Raw genomic sequence first — 25,182 nt, forward strand, 5'->3', positions numbered from 1 at the left:
CCCAGTATCACACCAGATCCCGCTCCCCACCCAGTATCACACAGGATTCCCTCCCAACCGACTCACTGTCACAAATTATTTGATTTGATAAATAGGCCTGTAAATCTGATCCACTGTTGCATTTTTATTTTCTGTAACTGTCCTCTACACTGCACAGTGTTACTGTATGTCACAGCCAGGAAATAATATGTATACTTTACGCAAGGCATGTATATGGGATTAAGGTTGGAAACCTGCACAGTGACTCCACAAGGAAACACTTATCTGCCATCTCTGTCAACAGCAAAGTCAGTGTATTGAAGGATCTCCATAATCAGCCTTTGTTTACCCGCTGTTTAAGGGAAGCGTTCACCTTTAATGCTTAGCTACCATCCAGTGTTACCTGAGCAGACAGCCAGAAACTGATCTCTGCTGCAGTACAAGAGGCCTCACTTTCAGCTGAGAGGCACAGAACTGACTCACACACTTAATGCAGAAACACAGAGAAGACATGCTGAAAGCTCAGAGAAGACCTTCCAGGCAGCCAGCAAACAGGTACGGAATACTGGATGCTATTGTAGCTCCCATTCCAGGTGTGCATTTTTATTTTGAATTCTTCATTCTGGATACCAGAAGGCAATTGCAAGAGGCATTAATTACTACCACTGTTAGCGCAACCTTTATTCCTAAAATCACCACAGTGGTGAACAATAAACTTTTATTCTTAACTTTAATAGTTTACAGTTCTGCTGTTGTTGTTTTAGCAACATTCGGATTTTGGAGATGACAACTGCCCATGATTTACAGAAAGTTCTGTCCCTGGCAATGTCCATGAAAAAGTCCTGTTTTCTCATTTCCAGGCCAGTATTTAATTCCTGGGGTGAGTGGTCATTATGTTCAGCTGCGCTGATCCCTGAGAATTACAGTACAGCAATAATACAGAATTTCCAGCACACCTGTATTAGTGTGATGAAAGTTTATGGGGCTTATACTGATTATTCAGTGTTTCTTTCCCTAATTTCATGATTCACCAATCTGCGCTCATACATAGTTTTCAGTGATTTGCAGATCATTTCCAGCAATAACAGATCTGCCAATGGTGAAAGGCCCATAATTTCACTAGTAGCGGTCGGTAAATAGGCTGAACGTTACCATACCCTAGCAATCTACAGCCCCAAAATATAATAAGGTTTTGTACTGTAAAGAGCAATCAGTGTGTACTTAAATTAGACAGCATCCAGTTTCCATTTTCTCACATAGGAGCTGATGCAAAGCCGAATGCAAGTTAGTTTTGTGGAGGCTATTGCATGTTTTCACTCTGTTGTATCTCCACTTGCAGCTGAAGTAGCATAACTGGAAGGTAACAGGGCATTCACACTTATGCTAAGTTTAGTATTTGCTTACTGATAGAATTGCAGTCTGTGCAGAGTTGTGTGTATGCCTGGATAAGCCTGCTTTCAGATGGGTCTCTTGCACCAAGATAGCTGGGACATGTGCACACTGATATTGGTGATAGCTATAAAATAAAGCGTAGCGATAAGGGCGGTGCGACCACAGATATTCGTAACACTGGGCATATGGGTGAATATTCTCATATTTATGTCCGATATCTGTTCAACCCTTTATCTGCACCATAGTTGCAAATCAGTAAAATTATGCAATTAACAACAGTGCTGTAACAGGGCGGCAGTACGCCCTGTGCTACGCCCACCCCCTGAGTGCATGATGTCATGATGTTATTGGAAGGAGACAGGATCACTAGCATCGGGAAGTACAGTGGACACTCGTCTATACAGACTGCGGGGTGCATGCCTAGAGGATCCAAAGCACACTCCGGGGGTGACACTGCAGCAGTAATACTGGCAGCAGGGTGAAGTTCCATGCAGTTACATCCACAGAGCCCTGCGCTCTGTGCGACGGCACTACTCGCAAACCCCTAGTTACGGCCCTGATTAACATAATTCAGTACAAAACAAAACACTAAAAGTCTATTAGCAACATTAATGATAAGTGCTGTATATATAGGGTAAGAATTCTCATCTTTAGTTGTTTTGTGTATTATTTCTATATAGTTTTTACTGTAACTTTTGTGTTTACTTACTGTGTACTCTTTGTATAGCTTGGTAATTTTTAATTTGTTTTTGTAGTTTGCTTAAATTTGGCCAATCCTTATAACTTTGTGGATTATTTATTTATTATTTAAAAGTTTCAGAATTAAAAGATCAAAATTAAATGTGTTAAATTAGACTGAGGAGTTGCAACTAATACTCAACATAAAAAGAGATTCAGCGAGAGTTGAAGCAAAAATAATTCCTTTTTGTTGGTGCACTCCTTTTTACCAAACATATGAGAGATTAATTATGTAACATACGTGAATTGTGATTTGTTTTAAAATCTACCTTTTATTCATATCCAATTTAAAAATACTGTATGGGGTATTCTGACTCCTAAAGATTGTTGAGTCACTCCCAGAATACAGTCACTAAACACGTCACAAATGTTTCTGCCGTCAATGGGCAATAAGACAATGAAAAATTGTGAAAAAAATGAATGAAGAATAAGGGGTCTATTTACTAAGCAGTGTTAGGAGACAGAGTGAAAAGGGATAAGGTGCCAGCCAATCAGCTCCTAACTGTCATCTCACAGGCTGTGTTTGAAAAATGACAGTTGGGAGCTGATTGGCTAGCACCTTATTACGTTTCACTCTGTCTCCTAACGCTGCTTAGTAAATAGACCCCTGAGTGAAAGTTATATAGATATTCCATATAAAATTGCAGCAAAAATAGTCAAATAACCATTACCCGCTGAAGGTCTTTTTGTGTTGAGTATTTACTACTTTTTTCCTGGCTGCACCGCCAACGACATGATTGGAAACTGACGCAATGTCTGTTATATAAACAGAAGTTGGTTTATTATATGTTTTCTTTACTGTTAGAACTATTCCTGTGCAGGATCACCCAATATGTTCAGAGTTGCAACTAATATTGACCTTCAATAGAATTCATTTATAAAACCAGATAAAAAATTTTTTTGGATAAGGGCGGACAGATATGTACTTGGAGTATAGGTTTATGAAGCAAGACCACAGAGGGATTGCAGGTGGTACAGGCAGAGAGGAGGAGGTGGGTGGAGTGAAGGCTTTCCTAGCACACTACATAGTATGTGCACTGATCCATCTCATTTTGCAGAGCAGTATAGCGGTTAGATTTCAGTGTACAGATTGAGCTTATCACAGGAAGTATGTAGAGAATGAGATGCATTTTCAAGTAAGTTCCTAGCAGATCTTCTCGACAACAAATCATCCTTACAGGAAAAAATAATTATTCGCTTATCTCTAATTCCTATCCATGTAACGTTCCTGTCACGACCAGGGTCTCTCGGCATGGTAGTCGACGGGTAATACCTGTGAGGACGCTATGGCGAGGGGCGTCTGGCAGTGGCAGTGGTGCCTGGCGAAGAGCATTGGCTGTGCGTGGTTCTGTGGGGGCATACTGTCACTCTGGTCTGGTTAGGCCTGGGGGTGCTTCCGTTCCGTTCTGGCATGGGCGCCGCCATCTTGTCTCCGGTCAGGTGACCTAGTTGCCCTATCCTGTTGTGTCACATGCTCCTCTCTGACCAGTCACGGCTGAGCACTGGGGATTTAAGGGAGTTCAGAGCTCCCTTGCATTGCCAGTGCAACGTGTATCTCAGCCTAGCTGAGAGGGAGTTCTCTGTGCTTATCCTGTTCCTGTGAATTCGCTGTCTGCCAGTCTGCCTGTCAGCCCCTAGCTTCCGCTGGACTACCCCACTTCCTCCATCACCCTTGCCCATACCTGAGTGCCTGAGCCTGCCTACATCCTGCTCATTTGCCTTAGTTCACTACCTGCATACCTGGCTTTCTATTTCCTGCATCACTACCTGCATACCTGCTTGATCATTTTCAGTCTCACTACCTGCACACCTGGACAGCTCTAATTGTTTCTGCCTGGACATTAACCCATTGCTCCCACCACAGAACTTTTGTGCACATTTATATATTCCTGGACTTTTATTTACTGCCATAGTTTATGTCTACTCAAGCACATATTAAAAAACCTAGTTTTTTATTCAAACCCGCTTCTGTGATCGCTCCTGCTACCACCCCGGGTCCACAAACAACCCAGAACATAACAGTTCCTCTCAACAAAAGCACTTACATTATGCACATGCACCAAGTTGCGCTTTGGTGGAGAAATGCCACTCTACAAACACATAAAGTACCACCTGTAATAATGGCAGCCTCTGTGTCCTTACACTTTCCTGATTAAAATAATCAATATATGAGGCTAGACTGAGAAATATTTTAGAAATTAAGCACTTTTTGATAGCAAAGGGAAATACTAAAGGCGTAAGAGGTTGGGGCTTTCATGTGAATATAACACTGTTCCACAGTGCATCTAGAAAGATTGTCATGCGTCTGCACATTGAGGAGCACCTTCTACTCTAAGTGTGCTGGGCGAAACACCCAATTGGGCTGATTCTGAGAGCAAGGCAAAAAAAGAGCAAGTAACTTTGCACCTTGGTAAGATTATGTTGCACTACAGGCAGTGCAGAGAGATATAGACTCGAGAGGGTCGTGTACAAACTTAAATCTAAATTGCAGTGTAAAAACCAAGTGACCTGTATTGGTGGGTTACAAGCAAAAGCAGCCAGTATTTACCCTGCAGGCAAAAAAAATAAAAATATAATGTATTTGCACCACTTGCATTGCAATCCGGTTTGTTCCAGATAAAAAGTTACCAGGATTGGCCTTGCCCACAGGGGTACAGGGGAAATCCCTGGTGGCCCCACTGCCTGTGGGCCCACCCTCCTCTTCTGGGTGTAAGGTTCCAGACCTCAAATTATAGATTATTATCTAGACGGACAATTACCTGGAGGAACAGAACCACTGATCAACATGGGGGCTTGGTTTCCTTCTATAGAAACTACTGTACATCAAGATTTGAATAATGGATAGTCAAGTGTCTGTGATGGCTGGCCACACCCCTTAAGCATGGGCCCCGTCCCCTGCATTTTTCCGGTGGTCCCTGCATGCCCCAGTCCGACACTGAAAGTTACTTGCTCTTTTTTCATTTGCGTTCAACTGAGAATCAGCCCCAAAGTGCGCTACTGTTATTTGAGGTGCACATTGTATGCACTTATAGGAAAGGTATGTGTATCAACCATAAGGGACAGAATGCATCAACGCTAAAAATGCAGTCAAACCCCGGAAAATCAAGTTTTTAGGGGTTTGACCACAATTTTCATATGCGCCAAGTAAAGCTTTCCGGAGCTTGGACCCGATAGGCAATGCCATCTATCGAAAGGTGTTGCCTAATAGAAGCCTACGGGCTTCTTTTCGTGAGACTTCCCAGAGAGGGATCCAATAGGATCCCTTCTAGGGTCCCTTGCGGCTCGCACATGTGCTGGCCAATGGCAACACATGCACAGCGGGACTCCCGGGTCATAAACACGGAAGTCCCAGCACCGCAAAGGACAGCTCTTATTGGGGAGCTGTCGTTTGGTAAAATCATCATGCATATGGTTTTACTAATCGCCGGTAAGCACGCGATGATTGGCGGGATGCATCACATCCAAAATGCAATGCTTGATTCATCGTGCCCAAGGACTTACAATAAATACAAAAAAATAAAAAGAAACTGAGCTGTAGTGGTTACTTTTTGCACAAAATAATACATTTCTTATATGATTTCCCTGTGTTAACAATATCTGTATCAAATTTACTGTAATACCTTCTACAAGTTTATTAATAATTGCAAACAGTCATTATTGCTTTCCACGCTGTTGATATAAGCAGATCCACAGGAACCGTAAATTCAATATAATAATCTGCAATGATATCTGAGATAGTAGAATCTAAAATTATACTGTAGCTCTTGTTCATGAATTAATTGGATTATGATAACTCAATATAAAAATAACTAATCTCAGTTAGCTGAATCAGTATTAGAATATAAATTTAGATTATTTCACTGTCACAAAACTATTTAAAGGGAACTTGTTGCCAGACTCCACATTTATTTTTGATCTGATTATTACAATATGCTTTGGGCACAGAATACTAAGAGAAAGTAGGATACAGGGAGGGAAATAATAGACAGCAGGGTCACACTTCTCTAGCCCGAACTGGTGCCCAGAGATTCACAAACTTCCTGGAATTAATTTTAACTGTCTGTTGTCCATGCCAAGAGGAGAATATTGGTTGCTTTTGAGGGTAATTGGGAGGATGATTTTTTCCCCTAAAAACGCTACCCCATACTTTAATAGTTGCTTCCAGTGACAGCCTAGGGAGGTATGTTGAGGGGATGAAACTAAGGCCCTCATTCAGAGCCGTACGCTCTGAGCAGAGCGCACGCTCTGAATGAGGGCCGCCCTCCATAATTATGGAGCGTCCTCCTGGACGCTCGTATAGCTGTGGGTCACCACTCACAGCATATACGAGCGTGCAGTTTGATGGCTGCGATGGTCTTGACCATCGCGACCATCGCCACTGCGAGCCGGAGCCTGCGGTTGAGTTTTTCAACCGCAAGGCCCGGAGTGATTTTGGCTCTATCAGAGCCAAAATCACTCCCACTGACATCACTAGTGTCAGTGGGCCGGCTTCTGACGGTAGGCGTTCCCTTGGGAACGCCCCCGTCAGGGAGGTACGCCCCCGGCACTCCCACCAAAGGGGGCTTGCTGTCAATCAACATCGACAGCACGCCCCCTTTGATCAGACACAACTAGCGAAGGAAAGTCCTTCGCTCGTCGCGTCTGGCGCATGCGCACGACGGAGCTCCCGCCGTCGTGCACATGCCCAGTGCACAACATCGACCCACTTGCGAGCGGACAGCCACTTGCGAGTGGGTCTGAATCAGGCCCAAAGGGCCTGATTCAGACCCGCTCGCAAGCGCATAGCTCTCGCAAGCGGGTCGATGGCCGGGCAGTTCGCACACGGAACTCCGGGGCTCGCTACGGGGCTCGCTACAAATGGGTCGGCTGTCGATGTTGATCGACAGCTCGCCCCGATTTGTAGGCGGGGCAGGGGGGTGGCTGGACAAACGGAGGCGTTCCTGAAGGAACTCCTGCCATTTGTGTGCGGCCCTACTGACATCACCAGTGATGTCAGTAGTGAGCTTCCGGCTCTAATAGAGCCGGAAACTCACTGGGGCTTGCGGCAGACGAGACCATACCACAAGGGTTTCGGCGCAAGCCCGATGGTCACGACCATCACCTGGCCGCTCGCTAAAGTGGTGGGAGGTCACCCACAGTTTAGCGAGACCGGACATTAAAACCGGACATTAAATAAAAAAGCCCTTCGAACCTGCGAGCTGCCTCCGGCAGCGAGCGGGTCTGAATCAGAGCCTAAGTCCCTCCTCAAGGGTGACCCAAGATTTAGCAGCTGTTGAAGGTAAGAAAAGTTAACAGTGGCTTTAAGGTACTACACTGATTTGTTGTTTCTGACAAGCGCTCTCTAGATTGAGGGTTTAGTGTTATCAGCTGCTGGACCTACATAGGGTAGCCCTTCCCTATTACTGATTGGCACTATAAAAAGAAATTGGTTGGTCCGCGCTATTGATTGTGAGATATGCACAATATTATGAACATTAGGGGAATGAATTGTAATAGGATAAATAAATGAGCGAATCCCACAAGTGTGTGTTAATCTGCTGTTTATTCTAATTGATCAATCAATGGTTTTTATAGAAGTCACAATGCTCTTATTCCATTCATAGACCAGATGGTATCGGGTAAGTATAAACTGTCTAATGCTGGATTCTTTATATGAAAGAACTTAGTCAGTATCCTGATCAGTAGGAGATTACTGTATAATAAACGTACCCTAACCGGGTATACGTGGGTGACTGTTAGTTCCCTGACCGGGAGTGATGTTAATTGAATGGCTAGGTGAATAATTCTGCTGCTAGCAGGTATAGATATGTTCCAGGGGCTGTGTCTTGTGGAGCGGCATCCCGTGTCCGCCAGGTGCACAACTTACCCGATGGAGCGCTCACATCCTGGTGAGTGGTGGGATCGTCTTCTATCTTCGGCGTCTTAGTGGGCATCCGTCTGCCTGTTAGCGCTCTGGGATCTCTGTAGTCACCAGTCCGTCACATTCCATCCAAGGAGCCGCGCTCTCGCAAGATCGCGTGGTCCTTTGGTGTTCACGTTTCTGGAGCTGGTCGCTCGACTTGCAGGGGCGAGGAGACTTTCTGGTAGCTTGGTTTTAGGACTTGTATGTATAGTTGAGTGTGCTCCGACGCGTATTGGCCATTCGGCCTTCCTCAGGGAGTTTAAATGTGCTCCATCATGGATGTGGGGTCTTTTGAAAGGGTTGATAATGCAGTGCCATCTTTGTTGTGGCATAATCCCCTCAGTCTTCCATTCCGGGAATTCTGGGTGATTTGTCCATAGGCGTCATTTTAGTGAAGGGCAAATGGTCCTAGTATGCCAGTAGTTCATGTTATTAGGTTAAATAAAATACCTTTCATTGTTCATTGTCACAGAGGTCATAGTGGCTGCACCTCTATCATTCCTATTAGTCACTAATTATGGATATTCGATTAAAGTCATAATCTTGTGTTGGAAATATAAAGATTGGTACAGTTAGTGACTGGACCATATATAGCTCATTAATATAGAGCTATACATTAATTCCTTCAGGATTACCGCTTTAATTTCGTTGTCTACATTTAGACCTCGGGGTTTGAGGGTTTCTAGGGTGAAAATCAATTTTAGTTCATTACAATTAAGCACCTTTTCAAAGTCCCCCCCCTCCAATTTTTTTCACTCCGAATATCAGACCCTGTGGGTTCTGATTGTGTTTTAGCTTTAAATGGAGTGAGAGGTTGTGTGTATCTACCCCTCTCCTGACATTATGTTCTGAAATTCTCACTTTTAGTGTGCGGGTGGTTCGGCCTACATATTGTAGGCCACAGGGGCATTGTATGAGATATATCACAACTGTGCTATTGCAACTGATGTGATGTTTAATTTTGTATGTTTGTTTGGTAGAAGTGGATTGAAAGCACTCTACCCTCCTTGTAGTGCTTACACTGCTCCTGCAGTTGGAGCAAGTGCCACAATAATAGAATCCCTCCCTTAGGGTGTCATGATGTAGTGTAGTTTGAATTGTTTTCTTGTCTAATCTTATATGGTTTTTTACCAATTTCTGTTGTAAATCCTGGGCTTTCTTGTATATCATTCTAGGACTGTCTGGTAATATATCTGCAAGAGTTTCATCTTCCATTAATATATGCCAATGGTTATTTTTTATCTTACACAATTTCTTCGTGTCTTTGTTGTACTTAGTGATAAAGGCTGTTTTGAACTCCATGTCATCCCCCTTCTCTCTTACTTTGTATTGAAGTAATGTCCCCCTGTCTGTATCTCTCACTTTCTTGTGTGCTTCATCCACCAGTTTCCTATCATATTGTTTGGCTATGAATTCATCTCTCATATCCTGACTTTGATCATATAGTTTTTAACTGTGGTGCAATTTCTCCTCAACCTAGTGAATTGCCCCACGGGTATGCTCCGGAGTCAATTGGGGTGGTGCCCACTGCTAGAGAGGATATAGTTATTCACATCTATTGGTTTTGAGATAAGTTTTTGTGTGTAGCTGATTGTCTTCAATGTATATTGTGATGTCCATAAAGTTTACAGGTATCTTACTGTAATTGGTTGTGAATATAAGGTTCAAGTTGTTGTTATTAATGTGTTTTAGGACTTTTTGTAGGTCTTATTCGTCCCCTTTCCATATAAAAATGACGTCATCAATGAACCTCCTCCAGAGGACTAGATTTGCACCAAAGCCATGCCCTGACCAGATGTTGCGGTCCCCCCAATAGCTCATAAAGAGATTTGCATAGCTCATCGCAAATCTAGTCCCCATCGCAGTGCCTGATGTCTGGCGATAGTATTCACCTCCAAACCAGAAGTAGTTATGTTTTAATATAAATCTTATTGCTTGTATGATAAATTGTGTCTGTTGTAACTGCATTGGTTTTTACCGAAAATGACCTATGATTATATTGATCCGTTATGCAAGTGTACGCTTTTTCATTCCGAGAGGTTCTGCACTGAGGCCCTGATTCAGAGCCGGACACTTTGACAGAGCGCTCGCTCTGAATCAGGGCCGGGCTATTTTTTTTTTAGAATGGCCTCCTGGCCGCTCGCATAGCTGTGGGTGACCACCCACAGCAATAGCGAGCGGCCAGGAAGATGGTCGGGATGGTCAAGAACGCCTCTGTTTGAGCAGCCACTCCCCCGGCCCGCCCACCAAAGGGGGCGAGCTGTCACTCAACATCGACAGCACGCCCCCTTTGTAGCGAGACCCAGAGTGACGGCTTGCCCATCGCTATCCGGGTCTTGCGCATGTGCACGGCGGAGCCGCCTCCATCGTGCACATGCGCACTGGGCCAACATCGACCCGCTTGCGAGCGCTCAGCGCTCACGAGCGGGTCTGAATCATTCCCTGAGTCCCAAAGATTGTCCCAACTTTTCACCTACTCAGGGGCTGCAAACTACAGTTCACACCAACTCCCATTGAGACCTGCGTTAAATTAACACATATTTCTAAATGAATAGGAAAAAGTTGCAGTCACAGGTCTTTGACATGCGGTAGCTCTTGTTCATGAAACCTGACGCCAATTGAATTAGAGGCTGTGTCTGCGATATTGAGAAGGATGGGAACTTTTTGATGGTATATAGGATCTTGGCCGATTTTGAAGTATTTCCTGAATAAATAAATTTCACAAAAAACTAGACATAAGATAATTTCCCTGATTTTAGGGCAAGCTTAATACTCAACACATTTTACATATGATACTTTGTTACAGATGAGTCATGCACCCACCTCATCATTACATTTATGCATTAGCCATTCTGTAATTCCAATCCTGGGGAGATTAAACAAACAGCCAAAAACTGTGCTTGAAAACATAAAATGCTGGTAAAATGCTTTGATGATTGTACAGTATGCATCCTATTACAGTGACATGAAATTGTCCCCTGACTAACAGCTCTGTAGCAGCCATAATGTGTTCCTCTCCACTTTAGGAAATTGCTTATAAAAATAGAGCAACAACAAACTGGTATATTATCAACTTGTATGTGGGAGTGAGATTGCACAGTCTGACACCCAGTAGTTTCAAGTGAAGAACAAATCTAATCAGTTTGAGTTCACATGTGGCATAAGGGAATCCGTACACACAAACATAGCTGACTGCTGGCAAGAGCCTACAATGTGTACGAAATAAATATATATATCAAGAAAATGGAGGAAAGTTTCAGAGATTATCATAGACACACTTTGGGGCCTATTCATTATGCTAATTATTACTCACGGCAAGTGCTGGAGCAATTCATCATTTCTCCGACGCGGAGACAGCTGATCCGTAGCAGTGAATATTAGCACTGCCAAGTGTGACTCGGCAGTGATAGTGCACCTGCATGACCTAGGGTTCACACAGATGCACAGAGCCCCAGGGTCCGATGCAAGGAGTGAAGCAGTGGCGGAAGGATACAAATGGATCCTTCTTCACAACCCTGAACTATTTCCCACAGGGAAGGAGCAGGGTGCTGGTACAAACTCCATCTGAAGATGGTGAATGCTCCCCCAGTCAGAGAATCCGAAAATATTCTATTTTTGGAGCTTGATGAATTTAGATCCCCATACGGATCGAGGCTGAAAGGTAAGCAGGAGATATCAGTGATATCGCCTGCATTCCCTATATGATGATGAATGACTCTGATACTTAATTTATATCAAAGTAGGTGAAAATGTTAATTTTCATCTGCTTTAGTATAAATTAAGTGATGAGGAATAGACCCCTGTCTTTTAAAAATGACTGCGACAGAAGGTGGTTTCCATTTTAAATAGAACTATTAGTAAAGTTCTTCCTATAATATTACTTTGGTGAATGTTTATCTCCTACAACTCGTATCATTCATTATATTTTACATCCCAATCCCAACCTAGAGGGTGTGCCCACGCCCCTAGTGGGCATGTTTAGTAGTGCAAGGCCACCTTCTCCATTTTATTGCAAGGGAAATACATACCAATAATGAACATACGGATCGCAGGACAGTCCCCTCTAACCGGGGCTGCGGCTGAAAACAGGATTGAAATTGTTGACTAAGGGATTATTTAGCAATATGGTGACATTTAAATTTTTTTCAGTCATGGCAGTGTAGCTCCCTGTGCAGTCTATATAAAGTAACCAACTCAATTTCTAGTAATTGCTAAAGGACTATGTGGCCTATATAAGTAATGGGCACACCTTCAGCTAGACCAGTGGTATGTTCCTAAGCTATACTCATTACAGGAAGCACAAGGGGTGAAGCTGGATAACATTTGCTGTAAGTGTTAAAAAAAAGCAAGACTCTCATATTTCACATAATTCCACCCAAAACCACATTTTTATGTTTTGTTTTGGGTGGAGCAATCCTTGAAATAATCTGGCAAGGAAATTGAGAACTCTATACTGGAAGGTGCTTGTTGATTTTATAGGGTGCTGAATAACGTTTAGCTCATGAGCCTAGAAACCTGTAACTTGCTCTGTCTTAGATTTAATAGAAACCAGCACTTTCACAGTCATTTCAAAACACTGTCTTGGTCCATCTGGGGGACACTTAGGGGCTCAGGTAGAGTTGGACTTAAATCCAAATGAGAAATGCAAAAAGCACTTTTATGTACTGCTCAAGCACAGTAAAGAGTAGTATGTTTCAGACTCAGTCTATATGCAGCCTGAGATGTATATCACTGTTGCACCAATCTATGATTTGAGAGGTGGAACAGAGGAGAAAAGGAGTTAGCTGGCGTATTCCGAGTAAAGAAAGTGCTTCCTATTATGTAGAGGGGAGCAACAAACTATGACTCTAGGTGTATCTATTCCGGCTGTTGCCGGATCAGTGTTGATGATCATGCAAGAAATTTATTTAATAATATTAACACAACACACACAAAAACAGATACCAGCTCTAGTGTCATAGCCTGGGCTAATAGCTGCAAATTCATGGGAACAAAATAATTTGTTTTTCCCCCTTCTATGGTGCTAAGGAGGGCTAGTAGCACAATAGCTGGGAAACATCCAGCATGGGGTCCCCCTGCTATAGTACGTCAGCCCTAGGCTGGTAAACATGGGGTCCTATTCCCTAGGTGACATGTATTTTACCCAATATGTACATATATGTCCAGGGCAGTGCTAGGTGCTTCTGCTGCTCATCGAGGCTCCCAGACTTGCTCTCATGCTCTAGAATTGTGCCTACATCTAAAATAAACACATTGATCTCAGGCAGGATGGCCCTACTGCCGCATGTAATGGCTTACTGTGATCACTGGTCCTGTAGATGCTGGGATTATGACACACAATACACTTTGTATGACGCATATTAAAGCTGGATAATTACTAATTCTGCCCTCTTCATAGACTGGCCACACTCACTCTATAATCAAGCTTTTTCAAACCCCCCCTCTAGAAATCCTGCATTTGCCACTGTTGGTAGCTATAGGCAACACCTCCACTTCTAAAACCCGCATTCTAGTAAATACACCCCTTAATGAGCCACATAAACTGCAGATAAGGTACAATAAGGAAACATGCTAAACCTATGTATTTTGAAAGTATATACCTGTTACTTGGAAAGATAGGCAGCCCCATGTCACTTTAAAATCAGGAGTTATAGCATAGACAAACGCAGTCTATATTCATTTGAAAACCCCCTGCCCCATCAAGCTGATAGAGTCATGACCATGATTACCTTAGTATATAATACGATTTTACTTTTACCAAAATTGCTGTGTGTGGGGATCTGAGTGCATAACCAACAGACTGGACCAGAGAAGGGCCCGATTAACAATAGGGTGGATAAAGCTCCATCTCCAGGAACCCACATAAAAATAGGCCCATCATCATGGTAGCAAGATGAACAGTTGTCCATAAATCCTAAGTATTAAAATTGTATTTCCAGTTTTATTCATAAAATGATGCAATTTTTAAACCTTTATGTATTAGAAAGACAGTGGGGCTGATAGTGTATGGGGTTTACGTGCCCATGTGACTCTGGCCACACCCACACAGCACTGGTCACAGCTCCTCCTCTTCTCAGTATAGGCTTTTGAACATTTTCAGCCCGGCTCGGAACCAAAGGGGTTGGGTACGTAATTCCAGCGCTCGGGATCCCAGCAGTCAGAATCCTGATGTCGGCATCCCGACAGGGTTAGGATACCGACACCAGTTGTAAGTATTCTAACCCTACACCTAACCTTAACTCTCTCTCCCTGCACTCTAAATCTAATGCCCGCCCAGTGCCTAAACCAAACCCTCCCCCCAGTGTCTAAACGGTGCGGGTGGTCGGGATGCTGGTGCTGGGATTCTGAGCGCCGGCCTTTCAACTGCATCGCAACCAGAGAACAGCTGCCAGCAAGAAGAGACAGTTTTATTAACATGAAGTGGTACAATGTGTGATATTATGTACATATATATTTAGTATGGGAGGTTTAACCTTTTCCGCACCACTTATGTTATTTACAGTATATGAAATAAAAATGTTTGCTACAAAAAGTTTGTTTTTTAAACTGTCTCCCCTACAAGCTATACCATAGAGATGAGGTAGGCAAAATGTGATACTCCAGCTGCTGTGGAACTACATATCCCAGTATGCCCTGCAACAGTTTTAGCATAGCCAAAGATCAGTGTTTCCCAACTTGGTTTACAGGGAGCCCTAAGACAATTACAATTGCTGCCTCTGATTACAAGTTTGTTAAGTGCTAATTATGCCATCCTCATGGGCTGGCCACATTCTAGACTTTGGAACACCCCTCTACAAATCCTGCCTTTGCCTCTACAAGCATTAAATGATCTTCAGATAAGCAGTATATTTGTTGATAAATGGGAAAGTTGAAATTAACGATAATGGAAAGCCATAGTTGGAAGATTGTAATTCCATGTATTAATTCCATTTAAAATAACCTTTAATACCCATAGAGATAATAAGATAACCATGAACGTTCTCAAGAGGTATTTATCTGTATACCAAGAATTAGGACAATGCAGATTAGTATCATTATTATATATTGCTCCAAGGCTCAACCATCATTTCTGAACTACAGTACAGTAGATATGCTGGGGTACAAATAATCTTTGAAAATGCCTTTGGAATGAAAATGTAAAATTATCCAATTCTCCCTGGCTAAGGTTAATTTTATTTGTATTAAGGTATTTCTTTTATTGAGCCTCATACTAGAGTTTTTAACTAGGTGTACTGATTGTTGATGTCGGGATGTAGTTAGCAGACCGGCGGACAGCATGCCACTGGTCTGAATCCCGACGCTGGAAGTCCGGCATTTCGATTAAGATAGGCATCAGTATTTTCGACGCCTATTTTAATCCCGACACTGGAACACAGACAGTCGCCAGCCCAAACCAGGTAAGTCCGGGGCGTCTTAGCTGTTAGCCACAGGGGGGAGGAAGGTTAGGTTTAGATACCATAGCGGGGTTAATGTTAGGTTTTGGGGGGGTTAGAGTTAGGCACCACTGGGGGGGTTAGGGTTAGGCACTAAGAGGACGAGGGTTACGTTTAGGCACAAAGGGGGGAGATTTAGGATTGCAGTGGCGGAACTAGCGCCATTGCAGCCGGTGCCTTGCACCAGGGCCCATTGTTCTGCAGGGGCCCATAGCCGCCTGCATCCAACAGCGCCGCTGCACACGCCGCCAGTGTCCTCCAGGCCCCACAGTATTTAAGTTTAGCATGGACTGCAGTGAGAGCAGTTCACACTACACAGTAATAAACACACCGCCGCCAGTGGCGGCTGTGTGTTTGTTATAGCAGCCAATGAGAGTCAGACAGACTCTCATTGACTGCTGCGTCCACGGAGGGAGCCGGGCTGGAGCTCACTCATGAGTTCCGCCTTCCTGCTCCCGCAGTGGCTGATGGGAGAGACATAATGACGTCTCTCCCATCGTGCAGAGCGCGAGGACAGAGGAACTGACGGCAGCGGGCACAGGAACGGGAATTCAGGTAAGTGTGTTTTTTTTTGTGTGTGTTTGTCTTATATATGTAGGGGGGCCACTACTGAGGGCACTGTATAAGGGGCACTACTGGGGGCATTGCCTAGGGGGACCACTACTGCGGGTACTGTATATGGAGCACTATTGGGGCACTGTATAAGGGGCACTGCTGGGAGCACTGCATATGGGGGACCACTACTGGGGGCACTGCATAGGGAGGACTACAACTGGGGGGACTGTATAAGGGACACTACTGGGGGCACTGCATAGGGGGACCACTACTGGGGGCACTGTACAAGGGGCACTACTGGGGCACTGCATAATGGGGACTAATACTGAGGGCACTGTATAAGGGGCACTGCATAGGGGGACCCAAAACATATTCTTGCACCTGGGCACACCACTCTTTAGTTCCGCCACTGACAGGATGCCCCCTAAGGTAATGTTTTAGCAATTATCTAAATTTGTGTCTTGGAGATAAAGCAAAATGACGTTCTTATTGTATATGGCTAGACAACATAAGTACCTCAAAAAGCGAGCGCTCGCTCTGAATGAGGGTGGCCGCTTTTCTTTTGAAAGGCGGCCTCAGCGATGCGCGTGCCTGCTGGTCGTCTTTGACATCTATTATCGCCCGTACATGCTGGTCAACCTGACGATCACATCAGGTTCAGCATGTACAGGGTTGATGGATGTTCAGTAGTTCAGTGTAGGCACATCACAGACATAGAAACAGCAGTACGATTAAATGTCGTAATCGTGCTCTCGTTTCTCCGTCTATTAGTGGATACGCACTTTTACTTTCAAAACCTTTCCAGCACCTATTAAGAGTTTGATATTTAAGAAAAGAATTATCAATCAACTTATTTATTAGTATTATATTCTACATTTATTTAATTTTCCTTTCTATTTTTTCTATTAATAAAACCATTAACAACCTTCTTGGATTATTTATATATAACTAGTGTCCTTGTGTGTTATCATATTGGTTGAGAGAGGGAACGAGGTTGACCACATCTACACTATAGGCCAATGTTTTTCAACCACTGTCCCGGTTGTCAAGTGTTCCTCGGAGGTCAGCTCAGCGCACTTGTACTATAGTGTGTTTTATTCCTGAGGAGGTTGCGACTGCTTTAGTGTCTATTACCATTGTCACATCTGTGACTTCATGCCAATGCTAATAAAAGCTATCCCCTGGTGTACAAGTGTGCATAAGAATATGTAAGAACTTGGGCACCCACTTTGTGCATCTATAGATGCAAGGATCCTGCTTGGTGTGTCTATAGACGTTAACATTGGACACACCATTGAAACTCGCACCTGTCCTGTGCTAGGGGCAGAATCCCTGTCAATGGCCTCCAATGTAAGCGATTAAGCGTTTGAGCTTGCATCAAGTTATGCAACACACCCATGACACTCCCATAACATGCCCATAAGACAGTGCATTTCTGTGTGTCTGAAGAGCCATCTCCCAGTCACCACCCAGGAATGGCCAAAACATTTCCTATACATTCCTGAGCGCGGACATCTCAATCACTACTGCAACTCTGTGCACACACACCGTGGGACAACATGCACAGTTATAAAACATTGACCATTTGCTCCAATATCGGCTTTGCAGCCGAATCAGGGGCTCATTTACTAATGAGTTTTATCACCAAAATGAGTGATAAATGTCACTGTGTATGATAAATGGTGCTCCAGCCAATCACCTCCCAACTGTCAACTGTTAGAAAAATTACAGTTGGGAGCTGATTGGCTGGAGCAAATTTATCACTCGTTTTGGTGATAACACTCTTTAGTAAATGGGGGCCACAAAATCAGGGCTCGATTTATCAAACATCGTATTTTAGATACGTCCTGTCACTGATTGATTACAATCTCAAAGAGCAGCTCTTCTGGAAAGAGCTGTCTTTTGCGATGAGGGGACTTCCTGGTTTATGACCTGGGAGTCCTTCTGCAAATGCGCGAGCTGCGGCGGACCCTGGGATGGATCCTATTGGATACCACAAAGGAAATATTGCGAAAGGAAACCCATAGACTTCTATTAGGTTTTCGCTTTCCAGAGCTTTGTACTTTTGGGAAATGCTGTCAAACCTCCAAAAATACTGTTTTCAGAGTTTTGACAGCATTTTAGGGCCGTATTCAATTAGCGGCGAAAAGCCGTTTTCTGCGAAAAAGTTTGCCGGTGATGTCATTTCGCCAGTGGAAACTTATCCCTGTATTCAATCGTGGCGACTTTTCTCTGGTTCGAAAACGCAATGCAATGAACCCGGTGGAAAAGTTTCGCCTATGAATAGCTGTCGACAAAAAGTGCAGAATTGCGGTTTTGGGTTGCAAAGGTGGGGAAGCCACCCTGCACCCTTAGGACAGGTCCCCAAAGGTAAACTGCATAAAAAAAAATCCTAAAAAAATTAAAAGAACACCCCAAAAATTTACATTGTAAAAGGGGTGAAGTTCACATTTGAGGTACAAACTTAACAACTAGCGAAATAGACTTTTGGGGGGGTCTGCAAGTATGGGGGAGGTTTTTTTTATTGCAGGTGCTTGCTGAAGGTACATTTTTCATGTTATTTAAAACTTCACTTTTGCAATTTTTAACCATGCTTGCACCCATTTTCATGTACCCTAAATTTGCTGGGACTAGTCATTTTCACCAAAAAACCTGCTAAATGCTATTCTTCACCACTTGTACAAAGACGCTATTTAGCAGCTAATGAGAGCATTTAAGTACCTCATATAGCTTCAGCAGGTCTGTTCGAGGGCATCTACCATGATCCCCAATGTTAGAGCATCTTTTGGAAGGTGTCAGACTGATTTCAACAAATCTGACAGCACTTTTCACCTGTTTGTGTTTCGCAGGGTGCCGTTTTTGCCGATTTCTAATTGAATACGGGGATAAGCGGGGACACGCGCGATACTTTTTCGCATGATGTCGGCGAAAAGACCGGCATGCAAAAAGTATGGGACTTTTCACACTAATTGAATATGCCCCTTAGTGAGTAAATCCCACCCATAAATAATGTTTTTAGATATCTAGAATGTTAATGTAAGTAGTATTATATTGTTACTTATAATACTATACTTGTTTGTTACTTTTATACTTGTTTGTTACCCTAGTTTGTCTGCATGACAATATATTTTTGCCATTTGTTGAATTTATAATAAGTTATTCACCTACATATAGTCATTTCATATTCATGGTCTATCCATTGTATTTGTTTGTTTTTGATCTTAACCAAATAATGATTAGAATTGGAGGTGGCAGTGTTGATTAGAGTTCATGAGCTTGTCAGGTGGGCATTAAATATATTTGCATGGAGGCGGGGATGCACCTATGTTTGTGCATTGCTGTTAAATAAGTGGATTTCTTACGTAATGATGTGCTGCGTGCCTTTATTATTGCAGCTTCATTACCTGTCTTGCAAAATATATGTGCTTGTCCGTAGAGACTTTAATGACTTTAGACTTAGGTTAACAAGTAGTATACGTTACATTAGTCTGAGCATGTAGAGACTTGCAAGTATACTACTTTACACATGACTTGCCACTATCAAGTGCTGTCTTGTTCAATATCAATAACATTGAGTATTAAATGCATCTTACTCAGTCAGGGCAGGATGGATCAAGCATCACAATTTGGATGTGATACGTCCTGCCACTGGTCGATTAAAATTGCGAAGGACAGCTCTTCTGAAAATAGCTGTCATTTGCGATGAGAGGGCTTACGGGAGTCCTTCCGCCCATGCGTAGCCATCAGCCAGCGCCTTGCACGTGCAGGACTCTGGGAGGGAATCTATTCTATTCCTCACACGGAATATTGCGAAAAGAAGATCATAGGCAATTGCTCTCCTGAGCTTTGGGAAATGCAATCAAACCTCTAAAAACTGCAATTTTCAGAGTTTTGACCTCATTATAGCGTTAGTACACATGAGCGGGTGTTATATGTCTATCATTTATAGTTATTTAAAAAAAATTATGATTAGGAATAGTTATAGTTAAGTCTGTATAATTGGGCAAGTAGTAAAACATACAGCACAATACAGTAGCAATAGGGAATTCAATTGTAGCCACAAAGGAAATAATACATTGTAGTTCTTACAGTGTCATTATTACTGTGTTTATGCATTAGGATAATGATAACAAATATTATTATGTTAAAAAAAGGGAATACACTTCATACACTTTTTAGGTATCTAGAATGTTAATATATGTAGTATTATATTGTTACTTATAATACTATACTAGTGTCTTACTGTCATTACTCTAGTATGTCTGCATGACAATGTATTTTTGTCATTTGTTCCATTTATAATAAGTTGTTAACCTGCATAAAATAATTTCATATTTGTGGTCTATCCATTCAATTGTCTGTTTGTTTTTAATCTTAGCCAAATAATGATTAGAACTGGAGGTGGCAGTGTTGATTAGAGTGCATGAGCTTGTCAGGTGGGCAATGCATATATTTTTATATTAGTTTGGGATGCACCTATGTTTGTGCAATGCTGTTAAATAAGTGGATTTCTTACATAATGATGTGCTTGTGCCTTTATTATTGCAGCTTCATTAAATAACCTTTTACCTGTCTTGCAATATATATGTGCTTGTCCTTAGAAACTTTAATGACTTTCAAGTTAAGGTGCGTATCCACTAGGCGATTAAATTGAGCGATTGAATGATAACGACATCGTTATCGTTCAATCAATCATTAATCGTTCAGAAATCGTGCGATGCGCACTCGTTTTCAACATCAATCATCGCCTGAACATGCAGGCCAACCTGCCAATAACAACAGGTTGGCCATGTTCACGGATGAGGGAGGGTGTCTGCACTGAACGACATATCATTCAGTGTAGGCACATTATCCACTGTACAGGATGGAGAACGATTGCACAATTACAATGTTGTAATTATTCAGTCGTTCCACTTTCATATAGTGGATACGCACCTTTAGGTTTACAATTATTTTTTATAAGTAGTTTATGTTACATTAGTCTGAGCATGTACAGACATGCAAGTAAACTAGTTTACACATGACTTGCTACAATCAAGTGCTGTTTGTGTAATATCAATAGATTTGATTTATAAATGAATCTGTCAGTCAACTTTGTAGGCTGTTAAAAGAAAATATACAGTGCCCAATGTGCTCTTCTCTTTTCTGTTAACAGCTGGATAAGGGATCACCTAGTTACCCAGTTTTAATAGTAATTGAATGGATGAAAGGATGAACCATTGTTTCAGTAACAGATTGACGTAAATACTCCCACCAGAGGATTTAGTGGTTTATATTAGTAGAACCAGTGCTCGAAGTGTGCCGGTATGAAATGGTATGTCATACCGGCACTTCACTTCGGCACCCGGCGCTGGGACTGTCACTGTCCCAGCGCAAGTTAACAAGTGGCTGCGCTGCCTGCTTACACTTGGATCCGGCCACGAGCCAATCATGTTTCGCAGAACGGTGGCCAATCAGCAGCGAACTGCGGCATATTGAATTTGGCGCCGGCCGCAAGCCAATCAGGGGCGGCCACGTGGCCATCCCTAATTGGCTGCCGGTTTGCATGCCAATCAGGGGCAGCCACGTGGCCGCCCCTAATTGGCTGCCGGTCCGCGGCTGGTGCTAAATTCAGTATGCTGCACCGACGAGGAGTGAGGAGAAGATGCGGGAGCAGCACCGGTCAGCAGAGTGCAGCGTGGCACTGGTGTGTGTTGGAAGATGACATGGAGGTGAGCTGGTAGCTGTTGTGTGAGGGCAGGTGAGCAGGTAGCTGTAATGAGAGGGCAGGGTAGCTGTAATGGGAGGGCAGGGTAGCTGTAATGGGAGGGTATGGAAGCTGTAATGAGAGGGTATGGAAGCTGTAATGGGAGGTCAGGGGAGCTGTAATGGGAGGTATGAGGGCAGGTGTGATGTGAGGGCTGGCGAGCTGGGAGCTGTGCAGTGAGGTGGGAGGGCAGGTGAGCTGGGAGCTGTGCTGTGAGGTGGGAGGGCAGATGAGCTGACAGCTGTGCTGTGAGGTTGGAGGGCAGGTGAGCTGGGAGCTGTGCAGTGAGGTGTGAGGGCAGGTGAGCTGGGAGCTGTGCAGTGAGGTGGGAGGGCAGGTGAGCTGGGACCTGTGCAGTGAGGTGGGAGGGCAGGTGAGCTGGGAGCTGTGCTGTGAGGTGGGAGGGCAGATGAGCTGACAGCTGTGCTGTGAGGTTGGAGGGCAGGTGAGCAGGGAGGTGTGCTGTGAGGTGGGAGGGCAGGTGAGCTGGGAGCTGTGCAGTGAGGTGTGAGGGCAGGTGAGCTGTACTGGGAGGTGGGAGGTGTGCTGTGAGGTGGGAGGGCAGGTGAGCTGGGAGCTGTGCAGTGAGGTGTGAGGGCAGGTGAGCTGTACTGGGTGGTGGGAGGTGTGCTGTGAGGTGGGAGGGCAGGTGAGCTGGGAGTTGTGCAGTGAGGTGTGAGGGCAGGTGAGCTGTACTGGGAGGTGTGCTGTGAGCTGGGAGGTGTGCTGTGAGGGCAGGTGGGCTGGGAGGTGTGAAGGCAGGTGAGCTGTGAGGGGAGGAAGTGGGGGTATGGAAATATAAGGGGGGATCAGGATTGTCCAAACAAAAAATTGAGTGGAAACACCGGCGCTAATCCTTCACCACTGAATATTCAAAGAAATAACACTTCCCTTCTTTTGATCGTCTTCTCTTCCTTGTTCCAATTGGAAGTGTTAAAAGATCATGTGTTGCTATGTCCCGTATATGAAAAATATAAAAACATAGAACTGCAACATAGTGCAATAAAATTAAATTTTAATATATAAAATAGCATAAAACAAATATACTCCAAGCTGGTAAATTTTCAACCAATATTGTGCAGGGAATGAAATGGAGACTTTTACCAAAAAGAGGTGATATTCGGGCATATAGTTGGTAACAATATGAGGGGTATAGGTTCCGGACACCTCCACTCACTGCCTCTATCACCGATGCAATATAATATGCACACCAGTCAAGGCACAATATAGATAATGTTTTTAAAGCCAGCGTTGGTCGGTGACAGAAGGATTGTATCTTGGAGAAGTGACTGTGGAGACCTAACCAAGCATCGGTGATAGAGGCAGTGAGTGGAGGTTTAAGGGGAAAGGGGAAACATTTAAATGTTTTGGAATGGCCTAGTCAAAGCCCAGATCTCAATCCAATTGAGAATCTGTGGTCAGACTTGAAGATTGCTGTTCACAAGCAGAAATCATCCAACATGAAGGAGCTGGAGCAGTTTTGCTTTGAGGAATGGGCAAAATCCCAGGGGCAAGATGTGGCAAGCTCATAGAGACTTATCCAAAGCGACTTGCAGCTGTAATTGCCGCAAAAGGTGACTCAACAATGTACTGACTTTAGGGGGGTGAATAGTTATGCACGCTGAAGTTTTCTGTTGTGTTTGTCCTAAATGTTGTTTGATTCACAATATAAAAAAACACAACTTCACAGTTGTAGGCATGTTCTGTGAATGAAATGATGCACACCTTCACACAGTCCATTTTAATTCCAGGTTGTGAGGCAACAAAACATGAAAAATGCAAAGGAGGGGGAGGTGAATACTTTTGCAAGGCACTGTATATTGATATATATATTGGTCTCTCCCATATCCATCATGCTTTATGCACAGTGAGAGTAGGGATGCACGGCCCAGGCACTTGAGCCCACCCACTGGCTCCCTCCGCAGTGACAACACAAACCACCAGGTGCGGTAGACACCAACAGCAGGGGGCAAGTATAGCAGGAAGTGGTTGGGGCGGAGCAGGGATGTGCTGAGATCACCTGGCATATGCCCGGTCAATCTTACTAGAGATTTTGTGTGTGTGTATATATATATATATATATATATATATATTACACACATATACATGTGGATATATATGTTATAGTCCCACTAACTATAAAATAAATGATGTGTCTAGGAGTGATATTAAATAAATGTTTTTTCCATTATGACTCTTAATGGTGTGTAGAGACATGTAGTACTACTGGGGGTTGCTATGTTTTTTCTATAGAAATGGTTTTGGTTGCCATGGGAATGAGGAAGTCTCTCTTTATCACAGCAGTTGGCATGCTTTAGTTAGAAAATCATCTTAATTCACCATGCCAAGTGCTAAGATTGCACAAGGAAATGTAACCTGTACACAGAGAGACCTTTACTATATACATGGTTTTGTTCTGGCAGTATTTTTTTGATAGCAATTTAGCATTTCTACTGTTGTAATCCTGGGATCGTCCATACTAGCTTTAAAAGAAATTATTCATTTAAGCTTCCTACGCAGTTTTTAGCATATAGGGTGACCTGTATTTCAGCAACCTGATAGTAAAGTGCACTTGATAAATTATAATTATAGTAAAAACATTATAGCAAGAAATATATGGTATAATAATTTACAATGACCAATGACAGAATTAATTTAGTTGTCTGTCCTTTACTAATTGTAGCATCATTATGGTGCTTGGTTTGACTCTGTTAGACCCTGCAGATTAACACATAGCATGTTTGTATTTACAAAAAATAGCCACATGACATCACCCAATAGGGAAAATACAATCTAGAAGTGCACATTTTAAAGTTTATGTTTTACAATTTGTACATCACTGCTGTTGTGAGAAGAATGGATTTTGCCAACGAAGCTGAGGACAAAAATAGCATTTTCTTTAAAACAAATGGAATGAACAGGTGCTGTAGGTGTTAGAATTACCAGATGCATGTATGTAACCTTGCTACACTCATATAGAGTATAATGTGAGTGGATAGGGCTTTGGCACATGTACTGTATTAATAGTAATTGGTAACGGTTTTCCATAATTTTCCATCCAAAAGGAAATAAGAAATGTCCTTTATGCAATATGATGTCTCTAAATACCATTAACAACGACATGCTAAAGCAATTTTTTCAAACCACATTTATTCACTCATAACTTACTTGTAGCTCTATACATACAGGGTCTGATTCTAGGATGAGAACAAAGCAAAAAAGAACAAGTCACTGTGCACCTTGGTAAAACTTTGTTACACTGCAGGTAGGACAGATTTATCACTAGAACCGTGGACAATCTAAATTGCAGTGTATAAATAAAGCTGCGCAGTATTGTGGGCTACATGCAAAAGTTGCCAGTATTTACATTGCTTATTTTTTGTCTGCATCAAATTATTGTAAACTTGAAATAACTCATGCATAAGACCTGGACAACT

At 43.1% G+C, this 25,182-nt stretch overlaps 1 protein-coding gene across 1 annotated transcript in view; it reads left to right on the forward strand.

The window, feature by feature from the left end:
• The first annotated feature begins 467 nt into the window (after window positions 1–467).
• LOC148508838 (uncharacterized) overlaps window positions 468–25,182 on the forward strand; it is a 140,163-nt gene continuing 115,448 nt past the window's right edge. The window contains exon 1 of the mRNA XM_088443947.1: window positions 468–534. Within this exon, the coding sequence (XP_088300073.1) occupies window positions 470–534 (65 nt within the window). The 5' untranslated portion in view covers window positions 468–469. The remainder of the gene's footprint in view (window positions 535–25,182) is intronic.

Source organism: Taudactylus pleione, unplaced genomic scaffold (assembly GCF_031769625.1).
Source record: "Taudactylus pleione unplaced genomic scaffold, aTauple2 ptg000341l, whole genome shotgun sequence".
Classification (NCBI taxonomy): Eukaryota; Metazoa; Chordata; class Amphibia; order Anura; family Myobatrachidae; genus Taudactylus; species Taudactylus pleione.